The sequence below is a fragment of the Hippocampus zosterae genome, chromosome 10 (assembly GCF_025434085.1).
Source record: "Hippocampus zosterae strain Florida chromosome 10, ASM2543408v3, whole genome shotgun sequence".
In the NCBI taxonomy this organism is placed as follows: domain Eukaryota; kingdom Metazoa; phylum Chordata; class Actinopteri; order Syngnathiformes; family Syngnathidae; genus Hippocampus; species Hippocampus zosterae.
The window spans coordinates 18,432,880-18,450,322 of NC_067460.1; the positions used below are offsets into that span (position 1 = coordinate 18,432,880).

At 43.5% G+C, this 17,443-nt stretch overlaps 2 protein-coding genes across 6 annotated transcripts in view; one reads left to right on the forward strand and one right to left on the reverse strand.

Annotated features, from left to right (window-relative positions):
• On the reverse strand, positions 1-9,931 carry naalad2 (N-acetylated alpha-linked acidic dipeptidase 2). Of its 3 annotated transcripts, none has more exons than XM_052077762.1 (20): positions 9,797-9,931; positions 6,831-6,939; positions 6,558-6,744; positions 6,348-6,449; positions 6,110-6,235; positions 5,707-5,787; positions 5,174-5,279; positions 4,996-5,089; positions 4,808-4,903; positions 4,436-4,521; positions 3,577-3,696; positions 3,413-3,495; positions 2,432-2,495; positions 2,287-2,354; positions 2,117-2,208; positions 1,878-1,968; positions 1,136-1,400; positions 977-1,058; positions 779-871; positions 1-504 (listed from the first exon to the last, which is right to left on the reverse strand). In XM_052077762.1, the coding sequence occupies exons 2-20, from the start codon at positions 6,860-6,862 to the stop codon at positions 315-317; spliced, it is 2,058 nt and encodes a 685-aa protein (XP_051933722.1). In that variant the 5' UTR covers positions 6,863-6,939; positions 9,797-9,931; the 3' UTR covers positions 1-314. The 3 variants fall into 3 exon arrangements, 2 of the variants coding, with proteins under 2 accessions (XP_051933722.1, XP_051933721.1); XM_052077761.1 differs by lacking the exon at positions 9,797-9,931 and adding an exon at positions 7,295-7,695; XR_007964282.1 differs by lacking the exon at positions 9,797-9,931 and adding an exon at positions 7,295-7,695 and having other exon boundaries at positions 362-504; positions 779-861.
• LOC127608602 (NADPH oxidase 4) overlaps positions 9,765-17,443 on the forward strand; it is a 17,801-nt gene continuing 10,122 nt past the window's right edge. For all 3 annotated transcript variants that reach the window (XM_052077778.1, XM_052077780.1, XM_052077779.1), the window contains exons 1-7: positions 9,765-9,883; positions 9,956-10,051; positions 12,240-12,350; positions 13,228-13,312; positions 15,579-15,676; positions 16,289-16,316; positions 16,416-16,488. In XM_052077778.1, coding sequence (XP_051933738.1) covers positions 9,824-9,883; positions 9,956-10,051; positions 12,240-12,350; positions 13,228-13,312; positions 15,579-15,676; positions 16,289-16,316; positions 16,416-16,488 — 551 coding nt within the window. In that variant the 5' untranslated portion in view covers positions 9,765-9,823. The remainder of the gene's footprint in view (positions 9,884-9,955; positions 10,052-12,239; positions 12,351-13,227; positions 13,313-15,578; positions 15,677-16,288; positions 16,317-16,415; positions 16,489-17,443) is intronic.

The window sequence follows — 17,443 nt, forward strand, 5'->3', positions numbered from 1 at the left end:
TAGATACACCCACCATTTAATAAAGCAGTTGCCATACCTACACAGGTGGCATAAATTTACTAAATTCTCAATTCATCATCTACTCCAATGATTTTTGGCAACCCTTGCGCCAAGGCACAGATTTTACAAAGTTCAATAACTCGAGGTACACCGCCAAACAAATGTCAAAAATACTGGATGTCGGTATATTATACACTTCCTGGTGCGTAATAGATCATTTAATTTTGTTTGTTGCTATAAGTTGCCGGCATAGATGAACAAAGATACATTGTAAGTACAAATGAATTCATTTGCACTTACAATGTTCATTCAAATCATGCAGGCGGTTTAAGCGTCATGGCAGCAGCATGCACAGTGAATGCTGCTATGCTGATTTGTCGTTTAACTTCATTCCAGGCTTTCTCTTGGTCCGCCGAGTGCTCAATGTCGAACAATGCATCGTAGATGCCCGGGAAAGACTCTCCTGCATATTTATTATGGCTGCTTGGAGCAAATATCACATGCCTGGAAAACAGATGAGACTTGTGTGAATATATGACCTCCAACATATATGCCATGTTACAGTTAAGGAGAATAAAGGTACAAAATCAATCTCAATGTCTGAGAATTTGTTTTGCAATATGCTCATTTGGCAACCTAACAGTTAATGTGGGGTAGTCAAGCAACGCTGTCGTTTTCACTGGTGTTTATTTTGTGGTTTGATACCAAAACTTCAAATGGCTACCTGGTTTATGGATTATATAACTAAACGAAAGAGGGTTCGGTTTGTGTGTAATACCTGTAGAATGGTCTTCCAGGTAAGCCCAAGGGGTCGACAAAGGCCCTCTCCAGATACATGAGCTGGTCGTTTATTGCACGTACCTGCAGAGGGCTGTTATATGTGAAAACAGGCACCTCAATGCTGATGAAAATTGTTTCTTTTGGTTTGCAGAGGCTGACATTTTAGTCTTATGACTTATGCAAAATGTCTTCTTACTCTGCTCTGTTGACGTTTTCGAGGCGCTCGTGAAACTCCCTCGCTGCAACGGTGAAATTTTCAACAGCTGAAAACAAGGAGTCTGCAAAATAGCAAACAAAATCTGAATAGCCCGTCGTTAAAATGATCATTTTGATCAATGTACTGGTCCTGACTTACCAAATGACACCTCGTACGACCGCATCTCCTCCCGGTGTGTTTGTGCGATCGCCGCAATGCTGCGTGCGTACGTGTTGAGGGAGATGGCATACTGGTTGGCATCCAGAGGGATGATCTGGGAATCTGCTAGGAGGAAGACGAGCCCGCCTCTTACTTGAGCCACAGCCCGAAGCCTCGTGAACGAAGGGTCGTAAAACTTCTCCACAACCTCGAAGGTTTCATACACAGTGTGATAGACGGGGTAACTGCTGTATCGCTCGATTTTCTACACACACACACACACACAGAGGACACGTATTATATCCATGACCTTCGTCTAACAATTAGTATCTATCCATCCATTTTCTATACCACCTGTCCTTATTTGATGGATCCGTAATTTAGGATGAATTCCGATTTCTCAATATACGCACATTAGTGTGAAGAAAATGAGCCGATACGCATGTGTTGTGAATCAGACGATGATTTTGCGTATTTGCTCAACTTGTGCGCAGAGTTCGAACATGTATTTAGTCCTAAATGAGGGCCATTGTCATTACTATCTTTGTAAAAGTGCCTTTTTAAAAAAAATTAAGCTTTTACATTTAATTTTTCATTTTACTATGCAAGCAGTTGTAATGTGGCTGGACTGTGGTTACAAATGCAGTATTTTCACTTTTCTGTCAAATATCATTGTCCAGTTTGTATCAAAATGACTCCCAAATGGACAAACTATACCATTCTAAAGACAATTTTTTTTTACCCTGTTCTTGGTGTATCTTGCTCTGCCCGCTGCAATTCCCAGACGGACAAAATAGGCTTCAAAATCACTTCCCGAGCCCAGCTTGCTGATCCTACACAACACAGGAGAGTAGGCCAATGAATCGCTACTCTAAATTGTTTTGATTGATCAGTGCGATGCCAAAGGTGATGTGGATAAACATGAATAAGCAAATTCTAGTTTTTCCCTTGTCATTGTATTGTGAGGCTTTCGAAACCTGCCTGGGCGCATCACGCTCATTTGTCCAGTTGTCTTTCTTATGCCAACTTTCATACAGGGAAACTCCTTCCTCTTCTATCTCTGGACTGGCTATCTGTACACATACAAAGATACATAGAGAGACCTTAACCCATCTCGCCACCAAAACGGTTGCAATTTAATTTACATTTACCTGCTTAGTGAGGTCGTATACTAGTGTGTGTAGAGATGGCGTACAGTCAACCCTGAGTGTGTACATACCTTGAAAAGACAAATGCACATGTCACCTTAAAAGCAGAGAAGCCAGTACATACACTGGGAAAATTATTTGCACTCACCCTCTATGCCAGAGTCTGCATTGATGTAGGCCACCGCTCTCTCCTGAAGCAGTTTGGCATTGTCCTGTTGATGAATATGGGGTCATATGCAACGTTACGCCTAATTCTCCGTGTGCAATGTAGCAAAATAACAAAAGAAAAAAAACCCTACACCAGGGGTGTCCAAACTTTTTGCCAAGGGGGCCAGATTTTATGTGGTAAAATGTCGGGGGGCCGACCTTGGCTGACATTGTTTACATTGAACAACAATATTGTTCAACAAATTTTAGTAAGCCAGTCTGTTTCACATTTCCATTTTTATTTTAATTTCAACAATCTTGAGAATTTCTTTTGGTTCATTTGAAACCGGTATATCACATGCAACTGCTTATTCACTTGACTTTTTCTTAAACAGAAGTCTCCTGAGTGCAAATTGATTGATTTGAAACATAAAATGTGTCACCATGACTTTTCAATAGTCACAAAACCTTTGACTCGAACAACAGGGAAATGAACAAGCAATACACATATCCACAACTGGAAGGATCGTTTGAAATATGACATATCAGTCAATATAAACACGGAGTCATGTCTTGTTAACTCGTGAGTGATGCCCTCTAGTGTCTAAATGTTATTACTCATTTAGTGAATGCTATTACTCATTTAGCCACTAGAGGGAAGCAGTACTCTATGAAACATCACTCACCAGTCTACGAGACCTCAGTCAATGCAACACGTGTTCCATTGCGCCCAACCTGTGGGCCAGACGGCACTGATTTTATGACAGGGGCCGAGGGCCGGATGAAATTCGACCGCGGGCCAAATCCGGCCCGCGGGCCGGACTTTGTACATGCCTGCCCTACACCCATTTACGCCATTACACTGGGCTTTTTGCTAAACTTGCACCGGGAATGATATCACATATTCTCCACTGGTAAAAGTTGCGGAAACATTTGGACTGTATCCTATATACTGTAATGTATGCCTGCTAATATATTCTACCTCTGCCCATTCTGTCGAGCCCACCAGTCCAAATTCCTCTGCATCCCAGCTGGCAAATATTATTGTTCTTCTCGGCCTCCAACCTGCACACGGATACACACTTTCATAGTGATTGATTACTGGCACATCGGTTGATGCTCCCTGTCAAAGGTAGCTGTACTTACCCTTACGTAGAAGCCTCCCAGCGCTTCGGACAGTTTCATGGACCAAAGCGGCTCCTGACATGGGATCAATCCCTCCAAAAACCCAGGCGTCTCGGTGTCCACCCAGAATGACATACCTGTCTAGTCCAACAGAAATGATTTCTATAACATGCTGCGGTTAGCTTTGATTATCATAAAGTTGACTTTTTAATATTTTAAGAGATTAAAAGAGTTTAAAAAAAAGTTTTAAAAAAAATATAACCAAAGAGATTTTTTTTCTCAAATTGTTCCCCAGTGTTATGCTCAGAAGAACTCAATGAGATTGTTCATTCATTCATTCATCTTCCGAGCCGCTTGATCCTCACTAGGGTCGCGGGGGGTGCTGGAGCCTATCCCAGCTGTCTTCGGGCAGTAGGCGGGGGACACCCTGAATCGGTTGCCAGCCAATCGCAGGGCACACAGAAACGAACAACCATTCGCACTCACACTCACACCTAGGGACAATTTAGAGTGTTCAATCAGCCTGCCACGCATGTTTTTTTGGAATGTGGGAGGAAACCGGAGCACCCGGAGAAAACCCACGGAGGCCCGGGGAGAACATGCAAACTCCACACAGAGAGGCCAGAGCTGGAATCGAACCCGGTACCTCTGCACTGTGAAGCCGACGTGCTAACCACTGGACTACCGGGCCGCCCTCAATGAGATTGTGATTATGAAAACTGTCTCACACTCAAGAGTTAGAATCTTGGCTCATGCTTTCCGATGTGAAGTTTGCATGTTCTCCCCATGTGCGCACTTTTTTTTTTATGTGTACAAATCACCATGAAGCTATTTCAACAATAATCCATAGTGCAGTATCGCCGGATTCGTGTCTCTTTACCTCGCTCAAGCGCTCCTCTTATCCTTCCAATGACATTGTAGATCCTTCCCACCTGATTGTTGGTGTGGATGTTCATGCGCATGAACCTGGAACGATCACATTTACAAGAGGAATGCAATTTTTTTTTTTAAATCACAGGCTTTTCACTTAAACTCCATTCAATGCATGTGCTTCTAGTATTGCTCAAACAATCATGTGGGAATGTATGCTTCTCCCAAACAAGAGACACAAAGCCCCCATTGTGCTTCTTTGTGGCATATTGCCACTAGCTCATTAGCAAGAAGCCCCCTTCATAAAAAAAAAAAAACGGCAACAAAAGAACACCCCAAAGACTAAAACATGGATGGTGGAATGAGACAGTATATAACTTACTGGCTCTTGAAATCATCTGTAAAACCTGGACCGATCCTGTAGGAAACATTTAAAGCTCCTTTCCAGTCATCTGGAGGAATTTGTCCCCCCATATTCCTGTGAAGTGAATCATCATCATAGGTGAAAATGAATTCAGTTCACCCATTTGCATTGTCATCTTAAAAAGGAAAAGGAGTAAAATAATGTACTTGAGGATGTGAAATGCATCGTGGTAGCCAATGGGATGCACGGGGATGCTGGGAAGTCCCACTCCATCCTCAGGACGGGATCTGTAAGTGTATTCTGAAAGACAGCAGATAGTATTCTTAGTATTCTCCTCATACTTTTGCATAGAACGGAACTTCAACCAAACAAATACACACACACCTTTCGCAGGGTAGCCAGGGGTGAGAGAGTCTCCCGCTCCATTCAGGTTCATAACATTTCCTCTCTGAGCGCCACCGCCCGGAAGGTTCCAGCCTTCAGGATACGGCTACCGATATCAATGATAGCAGGATTTTACAGTAAGTTAAATGCACATCATTCAAAGAAGACGATACTGTATGCAGTACACAATTTTGAAACTATTTCCGGGTGTCTTTTAACATGTCCGTGGCCCGCTTTGATGACTAAATGTTCTCCAGCAGCCTTGAAAGCGAAGAAAAAAAAGACAGCAACCGTAAAGACAAAGTTTAAAGTGTGTTTTCACAAATGGAGGCATGACTTCATCTCCAACCCATTAAATTTCCTTTTTTTTAAAGTGTGGTTAGACACTCAAGAGACCCAAATAGTTATACACAAATAATAAGTATATTTTACATATACTTGTCGGGCACTTTCATATTCCTCTGAAAATGTTCATAGGGAAGTAGTTGCTCAAGCATTTGGAAATCAGTCGTGTTTTGACTCATGCAAATTACCTTGACTCCGTCGGCACTGTAATCGGCTGGATCAGAAAACAAAATGAGTCCCTTTGCGCCGGATAACATAGCATTCTTCACCTGATGGAGGCAAAACAGACAGCGAGAAGTCATGTATTTAAGAGGAAATGCCCCCCCCCCCCTACAATTGAAACGGTTTCACTTATCTTGATAATAGAAACCCCAATAAAACCCGAAAAGCATCACTAATAACTCTGCCGAACACTATACAGACCATTTTTAAGCCTTTCACAACTCAGCCTGTTTTGAGGGGGCTGGCCTGTTTCTTGAAATTGCAAACACCCAAAAAAAAAATGATTTCTTCACATTTTTAAGTGAGAAATTTGAAATCGGACCTGCACAATAGCCTCTTTAGGAGTTAACGGCGGAGAGTGTTTCTTACCTTATTGCCTCGGAATATCTTCCCGTATCTGACAATGACAATCTTGCCAGTCACATTAATTCCCATCTGACGCTGCAACCGGGAAAAGTCTTCAGTACGGCCATAATTGACATAGACCAAGTCCCCCTGGGCAGAATGAGAATGAGTGAGGGGGGGGGGCGGACCTCGAATTGACTCTGCTTTCTTTTTGTTGTATCAGCGTGACAATGTTAATTCTGCTCTTGTTTTGTTTGTACACCTCAGGTTGTCCTTGGGCAGAGTAGGCACTGTACGGAGGCACGATGTTGGCGACGTCTTCGTAACCTGCAGGGATGGGCTCAGCCAAGGATGTGTTGAAAACCTTCAGGGAAAAAAAAAGATCAAAATCAGGTGAAACATCGCTTGGTAAACAAAACCAAAATAACTCTTCGAATAATGCGTGTCTTCATACTACATGAATGGATGATACCTCATTTCCTTGTGCATCGACTATTGCAATGTAATTGGGTTGTGATACGTTGGGGTAAGACAGCAGGACGTCATATGGCACCATCTCGACTGAGTCCAAGCCAAATTCCCGCCACTCTCTCTGAATCTGTTCCGCATATTTCAGGTTTTGCTCTGTGCCGGACAGATGGGGAAGACGTGTAAATTTCCTTGAAAGGGGGGGGGGGGGGGGGGGAAGGTGCTTTTAATCATATTGTTTTTGGAACAATCACTGGCAGGATGCACGGCTTCTTACCTGAGATGCTCTCTGATCTTGCTAGGTTGCATTTCATCCAGAAACTCCCGCAAATATTGACTGGAGGCACCGCTTGTATAGTTTGGGTGGGTGGGCTTTGCAAACCAGCCTAGAGTGTGAACACAATACGTGGCAGTTGGTAACTTCATCACTTAAAAGTGCGATTTAATCTCAACTGTCTGAGAAGTGTTGTAAAATTATTTCTCACTCTGCTGTAGCCGCGCGACATTATGTCGCCTCAAAACCAAAAGTCTTGATGTTTTTAGAGAACGACGGGACATTTTTGCATTCAGTACTGTATATAGTTGACCTACTGGATGCAAAAATGTCCCGTTTCATCATTTCCAAAGAACGCGCGCCTCCTCTCAGTCACATCCACACAAAGTTTGAAATTACGTGTGCACAGTATGTCTTTTTATATATTATTATTGTTGTTGTTGTTAAACGGTGTTCGAGTGACTCACCGGCGATGAAACCCAAACAAAACAAAGCTGCCACGGCCGAAACCCACCAAAGACAGCGAATGGATCTGCTATTTGTCGCCATGTTTTGCCGACCCAACTTCTTGCGCAAGCTTCCAAAAATCCAAACGAGCGCCTGCCGCGGTGGTCAAGAGGGTCGCTATGCTCGAAACCACTTGGCCTAAATGAAGAGGGGGTGTGGCGTGTGTAGATTGACAGAAAATCCCGAGATCGAGTTTTTTTTCCTCGTAGACGTTTGACAGCGTTATCGTTTTGAATCAACCAAGGAGAAGCTACATTCGAATTAGCATTTAAAATATGTCCACAGTTTTTCCCCCTCATCAGTTGATGTGACGAGTTGTGGGGCCATTGGATGAAGACACTCAACTTTTGTCTCCTCCACTCCTTGTGTGTATGTGTGTGTGTGTGTGTGTGTGGGGGGGGGGGGGGGGGGGGGGTCAGTGAGCTTTTGGCTGCAATGCATGGGCGTGCAGAAGGTGGGGCCAGCGGGGTAATGGCCCCAGACATAAAAAAAGTTTAAATGATTAAATTAAATAAAATTTAAAAAAGCCTTAAGCACAATTGCAAGCTCATGACTATCCAATAACAATCACAAGTACTCTTCTTCCATGTTAAAAAAAGAACCGCAAACACATCGCACGATAAATTATAGAAATATGTTGCAAATTCATTCTCCCTAGGCATGCCATATAGTCTTGTATTTTAGTCATTCATTCATTCATTCATCTTCCGAACCGCTTGATCCTCACTAGGGTCGCGGGGGGTGCTGGAGCCTATCCCAGCTGTCTCCGGGCAGTAGGCGGGGGACACCCTGAATCGGTTGCCAGCCAATCACAGGGCACACAGAGACGAACAACCATCCACGCTCACACTCACACCTAGGGACAATTTAGAGTGTTCAATCAGCCTGCCACGCATGTTTTTGGAATGTGGGAGGAAACCGGAGCACCCGGAGAAAACCCACGCAGGCCCGGGGAGAACATGCAAACTCCACACAGGGAGGCCGGAGCTGGAACCGAACCCGGAACCTCTGCACTGTGAAGCCGACGTGCTAACCACTGGACTACCGGGCCGCCCGTATTTTAGTCAGCTTCCAGGAATTTTTATTTGCAAAACACCCTGACAGATTTGCCAAAGTCGTCTTCATTGGAAACATATGTAACGGAGAGACATGATGTGACAGCCAGGAATAATATTTCTCTCCATTTCCCTAGAAAATCAATTTGTACATAGGTTTAGCCCACACATTGTGAGTGTGTAAACTGATTTCAAGTTACACAGAGATAGGGAGTACGAATGCGAACAAAAGAAAGATTTGCAGATTTGTTACCTCAATAACGGATTCACCCGCCTCTACTCCAAATAAATTTTAGTATATTCATTATTTTTGTTATGCACGTCTAAAGCACACTATCACAATTACTCCAAACACTTCTGTCAAGTTTGAATCAAAACATTTTATGATCAACTTGACAAAAGGTGCTCATACATCAGTTGGAGACCGAAGCAGAAAGATAACACGCTTGACCCACCCCAGCTGTGTAGTGGCAATGGAGGTCTTCTTTCATGTCATGGACTGGAGCGTGAAAGGAGGTGGGGGCTCTGTAATCGCAGGAATGTTGCGAGGTAATTCTCACTCCCCCAGTGTGTAGTTTCTCCCCCACCCCCTAACTTTCTGTTCTTATTTATTGGCCTCAATTCAAAAACAGTGAAGGAGTTTTAATAAATTCAAGGAATAAAAGGATAATCATCCACAGATCCCAAAAGAGTCCGGATATGAAACACAAACCCATAAATGAACTGTAACTTTGTGGATACTCTCAATAAATGTTCAAAGTGGGACAATGCATGTGGACAAGTACAAAATGTTAAAATAACACAACATGCACAAAGAGTGTCTTGTTTACTCTGGACTATTATGTGCGGCGTCAAAGTTAACCTTATTGCAAATGGGAAGTTATGTGACTCCTTTCTGCTTAAATGACCATGTTTTTACTTTTTAAAGGGAGTCGGAACTATTACAAGACATTTATCGTAGTTGTTTCTTTTAAATTATAACATGAACCAAAACAAGTGGCAATTAATTTTGTTTTTTCCAATACTATATTCCCAATAAGATGACAATGATGTGATTTGAAGGCACAAGATATTCTATTAATCGTACCAACGGTATTTGCTCTTTGAATACCTTTGAGATTAAAACAAACAAACTGAACTGCTTATCGTCAGGAGAGCCTTGCCCAAGTGTCTTCAAGCTCGGCTCCAAAAGGCATCAATTGACTTGATCGGGACGATGGCTCCCTCTTGTGGCCGTTATGGGCTAATACAGAAATGGTCGTCTTTCTCTCTCCGAAGCCCCTCTACACCCTCCTCCCTCTCACTCTCATATACATACAAGGTCTTCAACTTAGGTCGAGGGAAAGAGCTGGCTGCCTGTCTGGAGCTCCCTCAGCCACACACACACGCACACACACACACACTTACCGGCACTTTGACGAGAAGGTCGGGGACATGATGGTTGTGTCAGCGCGGAGCTGGCTCGCCAACGAGGGAGGAAAACACTTCGTCCTGGTAGAGGCAGCTTTGTCAACTTTTTCAGTGTAGTGACGAGTTAAGCACTGAACTGTATTTGTCTTTGTGTAGATGATGTGGTTGGGAGCTAACACCTGGCTCTTTGTCAAAACCTTCCTGATGTACTGCAGTGGACAGCAGTATCACTACCTCTACAAGATGCTCGGGGTAAGCACACCCACACATACACTCGACCTCAGCTACTTCGGTACTGTATCTTGGGTTAGATATAAAATGACGTCGAAACATCACAATAAGAAGTATTAAGAGACAGTATACCTACCTGTACATACATTAAAGGATAGTTTTACAACACAGCCTAGTCAAATTGGGCCTTGGTGAAAAGTTTATAGATGACTAGATTGTAGTCGGGGATGGTGTATGCGTTCAGTCCCCACTCAGTCAGAGACTGACTGTGAGTATGAATGACGTTTTGCTCACTATGTTTCTATACAGCATGTGCCGTAAGATTGGCTGACAACATGTAGTGTGCGTCCTTTCGCCCAAAGTCAGCTGGGGTAGACTGCACCCGCTCATAATCATGAGCTGGATTGAAGTAAAATGTCACATCAGTTTCTGACAGCACATTATTTGATGCAATCAATTTTGCTTCTCGAACCAACGCCGACTTTACTTGTTGTCTGAGACACTTTTCTTAGTTGAGTTGCCATTCACATCTATGCAGTTATGATTTGTGGTGGAGAAAGCTTGGGTGTCACGCTTGGAGCTTGAATGAGTCCACGCGTGCGTTTGCGTCGACCGCGCATGTGTGTGTGTGTAAGAGCGAGTCAACTAAAGGGGCAGTCAAGACTGACACGCTTGGACACACACACACCCACACACACACACTGAGGTAGGAATTTGATGCCTGCAGGGCTATGTGAACATTAGTGTAATTGTTGTCACAAGTTTCTGGCAGTGTGTCTATGTGTGTGTTTTTTTAATGCACACTCCAAATCACCCCTGACATTATCAAATTAGGTCAGAAGAGATGGTTTTCTGACAAAAGTGGAAAATGGAAAAAAAAAAAAACAAACAAATTGAAAATCACACAAAAATCCATGCAGGATTTTTTATTTTTTTGTAACGGGGGAAAATAAGACATGGCAACAAGCAACGTGTGTGAGCTGTTCATGTGCAGCCTGACTGGTTGGGAAGCACGGGGGGAGAGAGGGACAAGTGTGGGCATGCTGCTGTTTTCAACTGAATGCCTTGACAAAGGCCTTAAGCCTCTGTGTACATGTGTACACAAATTAGCGATTCAGTGCTTTATCAGTTGTGAAATGATTTGAAATGTAACTTCAAAATCACTTTTGCGATTCACCTGCATGGTGTGTGTGTGTTTGAGATCCTTATCGGATCTCCCTGAATGCTTTTGTCAGTTTTTTTTCTGTTTGCACGAGTCCTTAAAAGAAAAAAAGAGAAGACTAGAGAAGTATAGAGTCGGGATTATCTTCATTTTTAATCCAATATGTCCACTGCAAAGAAAGGCCTCTGCTTGGTAACTTCTCTACGATGTGTACCTGTATGAGCGACATCAATTGTTTTGTCATCCGGGAGCTTTAATAACAAGAGACGGCACCAGCAGAGTGCTCAGGAAATGCCATTAAACATTAAACGACGGTCGGCATGAAAAAAAAAAAAATTACTGATGAATGACTGGTTATGTGGGGCCAGATTACACATCTCAAAACCCTCACGTCCCACTTGAGGTAAACAGCACAGCTTCCACCCTGGTCAGGTACTCTTCCGCTTCGCAGAATTCATCCGGCGAAAACACTGATTGGCGATGAACTCTTCATTTTATACAGCAATTGTTCTTTATTGTTGTCTTTTTTTCATTTTCTTGGAAGAATGTCTGCTTCACAAAGTTTGGAGTTGGAATCGCGGCTTTGACCTTTTTTGTGTCAACCCTTTGCATGTTCTTACCGTGCTTCCGTGTGTTTTCCTTAAGCACTCCCATTAATTTCACCCTTCCACAAAGATGTTTTAGGTGAACCGAAGGCCAAAGTTGTGTGCCCTGTGATTGACAACCTAATCCATGGTGCACCTCTTTTACCAAAGTGTGATGCTATAGACTTCAACTCAGCCGTGACTTTGAACAGGCTAAGCAATAGAAAATGGATGGATGGATGAACAGCTTTCAATGGCCATTGAAAACGTAATTAAGTTGTACATTGATTTAATGCCCTTCCCAATGGCTCCACAAAAACCCATCTAAAAAAAAAAAAAGAGTCAACCATCTCTACCAAAAGCACAGGAACCTGCATTACAGTGTGTGTGTGCGTGCGTGTGCGTGTGCGTGTGCGTGCGTGTACGTGTGCGTGTGCGTGTGTGTTTGTGTGTTTTCCTCCAGCTTGGACTTTGCATCAGCAGGGCTTCTGCATCTGCGCTGAACCTAAATTGCAGCTTGGTGCTGTTGCCCATGTGTCGCACTCTTCTTACGTTCGTCCGAGGAACACACACGGTAATAAGCGTCTTTTTTCATGCAACTGTATTAGGGTCTGGATTCAAAATCTTGGGACATTTTGCTTCATTGCTCACTGCAATTTTTTCCATTACTTAGTCATCAAATCAACAGTCGAAGATGGGTTGATTTCACCAACAAGCTTTTTGTAAAATAATAATAATAAAATAAAAATAATAAACATGTCGGCGGCCCGGTAGTCCAGTGGTTAGCACGTCGGCTTCACAGTGCAGAGGTACCGGGTTCGATTCCAACTCCGGCCTCCCTGTGTGGAGTTTGCATTTCTCCCCGGGCCTGCGTGGGTTTTCTCCGGGTGCTCCGGTTTCCTCCCACATTCCAAAAATATGCATGGCAGGCTGATTGAACACTCTGAATTGTCCCTAGGTGTGAGTGTGAGTGCGAATGGTTGTTCGTCTCTGTGCGCCCTATGATTGGCTGGCAACCAATTCAGGGTGTCCCCCGCCTACTGCCCGAAGACGGCTGGGATAGGCTCCAGCACCCCCGCGACCCTAGTGAGGATTAAACGGTTCAGAAAATGGATGGATGGATGGATAATAAACATGTCAAGCAGAACAGTGATTTTGACACAAATATTTTGACTTTTGTGAAATAAATATATGACTGCAAAACGACAACAAAAAAGACTGAGAAAGGGCTTTTGATGGCAATAAAACTGTGATGAGCAACTCTGACTCACTTGAGTTCAACATCAGTGGATTTTTTTGTATATGGTGTTCCCCATTCAAGCCATTGTCATTGTCATTTCTTACACACGGTCGTGCGTAACGGAGCATTTTGCCATCTTGAATGATGCCATCGGACAACTCATCGTTTCATTTGCACTAACTGCTGTTTGTTCATTTGCCTCCCACTCAAGGTGTCAAGCAGAAAGACCCGGCGACTGCTGGACAGGAGTAAGACCTTCCATGTGGCCTGTGGAGTTGCCATCTGCATCTTCTCTGGTAAATACACAGCAGCCAAAGGATTATAACTCATTCGCTGCGTGTGCGCACATTTGCGTGAATGCATAACTGGATCCATGTCGGATCAGCATTCCTGCAGTACCAGCTGCCTTCCACTCCAGCTGATGGGTGTGTGCTCTCAGTTTTCGGGGTGTGTGTGTCCATGCGAGTCTTCTCCCGTGGCATCATTGTCACTCCTTGGAGTCATTCTCACAGTGCATAGTAGAGTACATCCGTCCGATGTGTTCAGTTCAACATGGTTTTCAAAGTTTTCTGAGACGAGTTCGAGCTGAGCTTAACATATTCTGTGCTGTGGAAAAGTGGCAATAGCTGAGCCGTGTAAAAAAAAAAAAAAACGATACCAAAGCAATAACAATTAAGAATTACACTTTCCATATACAGTCGCTACAGATGACTAAATTTGAATGAGTAAACTACTGATTTAAAAAAAACAAAAAACATTTGTTGTACTGTACTGTAGACTTCAGAAGCTGTTTTTATCAAAACACTCTTTCCAATTACTCCTACCGACTAAATAGCTGTGATCTAAGACAAAAGCAAACCAATACTCATAGAAGATTTGCATGCAGATCGCGTTCATTTGTGTAAATCCTGGAAGAAAGTTTTTTTTTTAGTTCCCAAAAGAGGACAAGTCAAGGTGAAAAAGATACACGGTTATGCTGCGCTATCGCAGTATGTCAACGTTACAAAGGGAACAGCTGTTATACAGCAATTCTTCCTCACATCATTTTGATTCATGAGTATTGAATCAACGCAGCTGGCAAACCAGGAAGCAAATGGCAAATTCCTACAACCCTAAATAGAAACACTGTCCGTATCAGTGTTCATCATGGTTTCTTGCCAGATGGATATTTTACACTTTGCGACACAGTCTATCAACTGGAAATACTAAAAAGCTAAAAAACCAGGCATCATAATGTCAATTTCTAGAAGGGGCTTGACTGAAATGTGTATTTCAGTGTTAAGTGAATTAAGACAGGATTCCATGAGCAAGGTGTGAACAATGTCTCCTGCTGGCTTTATGTCGGTGTTTCAGTCTCGGAATGTTACACCATTGTTCCATCTCACCACTCACACATTGGAGCAGCTGTGTAGAAGACAATTAGAAAGTCTCCCATGATACACTCATATGAAATGTGTCAGAAAGGCTCGAGGACCCATGTGACAAACAATGGATTTCAAATCCAAGTGACAAGTTTTGGTGTCATCATGGTCATTTTTGATCTTTTCAATAGCATCCTCTTGATGAAGCTCTTGATCTTGGGAACGAGAAAATAATCACAAAGACTCAGGTCGGATGGGTAGGCAAGTGGCTCTAGCATGGGAATGTTCTTCTCAGCCAGGAGCTGTCAGATGCTCTTTCTCCAGGTGAAGTAGCTACTAGTTGTCTCTTGCCTCTTGTCAGCCATGAATGACATCAACGCGACAGGATCGCTCCGTGGAAAATGCTGCTTGAAATTCGCAGTTCATGAGTTGGGTCTTTTTTGTGATACCAATGCTGCAACCTTTCTGAAACATGTTACAAGTAAACAAATAATAGGCAGTTGATTTTTTTTCTTGTCTCTGTGTTCATAAATGTGTTTGAAAGTCATTGTCAAAAGTAGTTTAATAAATGAATGGGGTTACAGAAATGTGTACATGTGAGGTTGATCTTTGCGATTTTTAGTCGTTGACGGTGTTGGCAAGACTTTCATTTTGAAACAATAGACACAAAAGAGGACATGTAAGGACAGACATAAGCATGACATCATCTCAAAATCCTGTCACCTTTCTTAACACACACACACGCACGCACACGCACTCTTCCTCAAGGCAAAGTTCTTCTAATAGAGAAATTCCAAAGTTGTGAGACAAAAGACAATGAGAACAAAAAAGGGGGGAGGTGGTCTTCGGGCGGCGGGGTGAAATGTGAGTTGCGGTAAGACAGAGTGTGGTGGGTGGGAGTCGTGGGAATGGGATAGGATGTGCGTTGGAGAAAAAAGACCCGTCTCATGATTACGGCCTCTAACACCATCAGCTGTTAAATGGCCGCGTGGCGAGCCGATGATGTCAAGGAGACTATGTGCGTCTGAGTCAGGAAGATGTTTTGCTGACTTTCTGCTGATTGGACAAGGACATTTGTGTTTGCTTGTCCGATACCAATTTAGTTGGACCTTCAAATGTGGTGTCTCCGTGTCTGTTTGTGTCTCTGCTGATATTGTGACTGAGTGTTCTCAAACATGATTGCATCATTTTCTTGTTCTAGTCGTTCATGTCTCTGCCCACCTCGTGAACGTTATGAACTTCAGTAGCAGCTACTCAGAAGACTTCCCGGCTCTTAATTTTGCTCGCTACAAAGGAGAGGTGAGAAATACGTGTTATGTGCTATAGAAGTGCCGACGGTGCAAAAATGATTTTATTTTTTTCACATTATGGTGAAATAAAACTGACATTTGAACAAGGGTGTGTAGCTGTTTGATATCCACTGTAATTGCAATTGAGGCCTATTCCATGTTTATTGTTGATTCTATCTAAGAACAAACGTGTTGTTAAAGGGGAAGTCAACCCAAACATTTTCTTCAACAATAATATGTTCTACGCACCTCCTTTAATCTAAGCAGCAAAATCCACCCGTTTTTAGCCATCTCAGGGGGTTGGCCATTTTGCCACTTTCTGTCATCTGAAAGTGACATCACAGTTACTCGTGACATTTCATGGCTCACCTGTTTTCTGAAGCTGTGCCATGATTGGTCGTGATGATGGCCTGAACGGCTTGGTTTTTACTGCTTAGCTCATATTCCGCAAACGCCATAATAACCAGAATGCCGTGTTTAGGCCAGTGGAGGCACGTAGAACCTATTATTGTCAAGAAATGTTTTGAGTTGACTTACTTATCAAGAACTGTTGGCAAAAAAAAAAAGCTCAACGTCATGACAAGACAATTGTGAACTTTTTTGACTGTCGCTGTCTGCCTAGGACCCCAAGCGAATCATTCTGACCACAGGTAAGATAATACTGTCTTTTTATTTTTATTTTTTCATGAATATCAAAGGTGTATGAACCGGGCTGGTCGGCTCTGATTGGCTCTCTGATTGACTTTCAGTTCCCGGAATCACTGGCGTTCTATTAGTTGTCATCCTTTTCCTGATGTTCACGTCTTCCTCCTACTGCGTGCGGTAGGTGATCATGACAGGATAACCCCTTCCCCACACCCCCTCCCTTAAAATTTTCCAAATTCAGTATAACGTCTCATCTGTCTGTCTCCACTTCTGTCTTTGTTGTGCTGTCGCTGATGACTCACCGCTCCGCGCGTGTGCAAAGGAGAGCAGAGGTCTGTTACAGAGCAAATCTCGACTAAGTGCTTCACTCATGGCACTATCATTACTTCAGGTCACAGTGGGTCACTCGCTCTCCATGTGTGCCCGTGTGTATAAGTGTGTTCTCTTTACTGCCTTCGGCAAATGAAGAGAGGTTAAGAGGAATCTCCAGTCGACTCGAGGACAGAGATAAGGGTTGTGATAAATGAACCGAGTAATGGGATAATGCCACACAAAACCTGTTGAGTACTCCACATCATCCCTCATGGTCATCCAGGCTTTCTTGTACTGTATTGGGTTTTTTTTGCACTTCACTTAAATTGTTGATATGAACTGAATATAAATCTGATTGATAAATCTAAAATACTCACAGGGAGCGGGAGATCGACAGGCGGATCGGTGCAGCGTCTGCTGTGATGCGGACGTTGTATCGGTCTGTCGTGGTGAAGAAGGAGCTGAGCCAAAAGGCGAAGCTCTCAATTTACCGGTCGATCTACGTCCCAACCCTCACCTATGGTCACGAGCTATGGGTCGTGACCGAAAGAACGAGATCCCGGATACAAGCGGCTGAAATGAGTTTTCTTCGCAGGGTGTCCGGGCTCTCCCTTAGAGATAAGGTGAGAAGCTCAGTCATCCGGGAGGGGCTCAGAGTCGAGCCGCTTCTCCTCCACATCGAGAGGAGCCAGATGAGGTGGCTTGGGCATCTGATTCGGATGCCTCCTGAGCGCCTCCCCGGTGAGGTGTTCCGGTCATGTCCCACCGGGAGGAGACCCAGAGGAAGACCCAGGACACGCTGGAGAGACTATGTCACCCA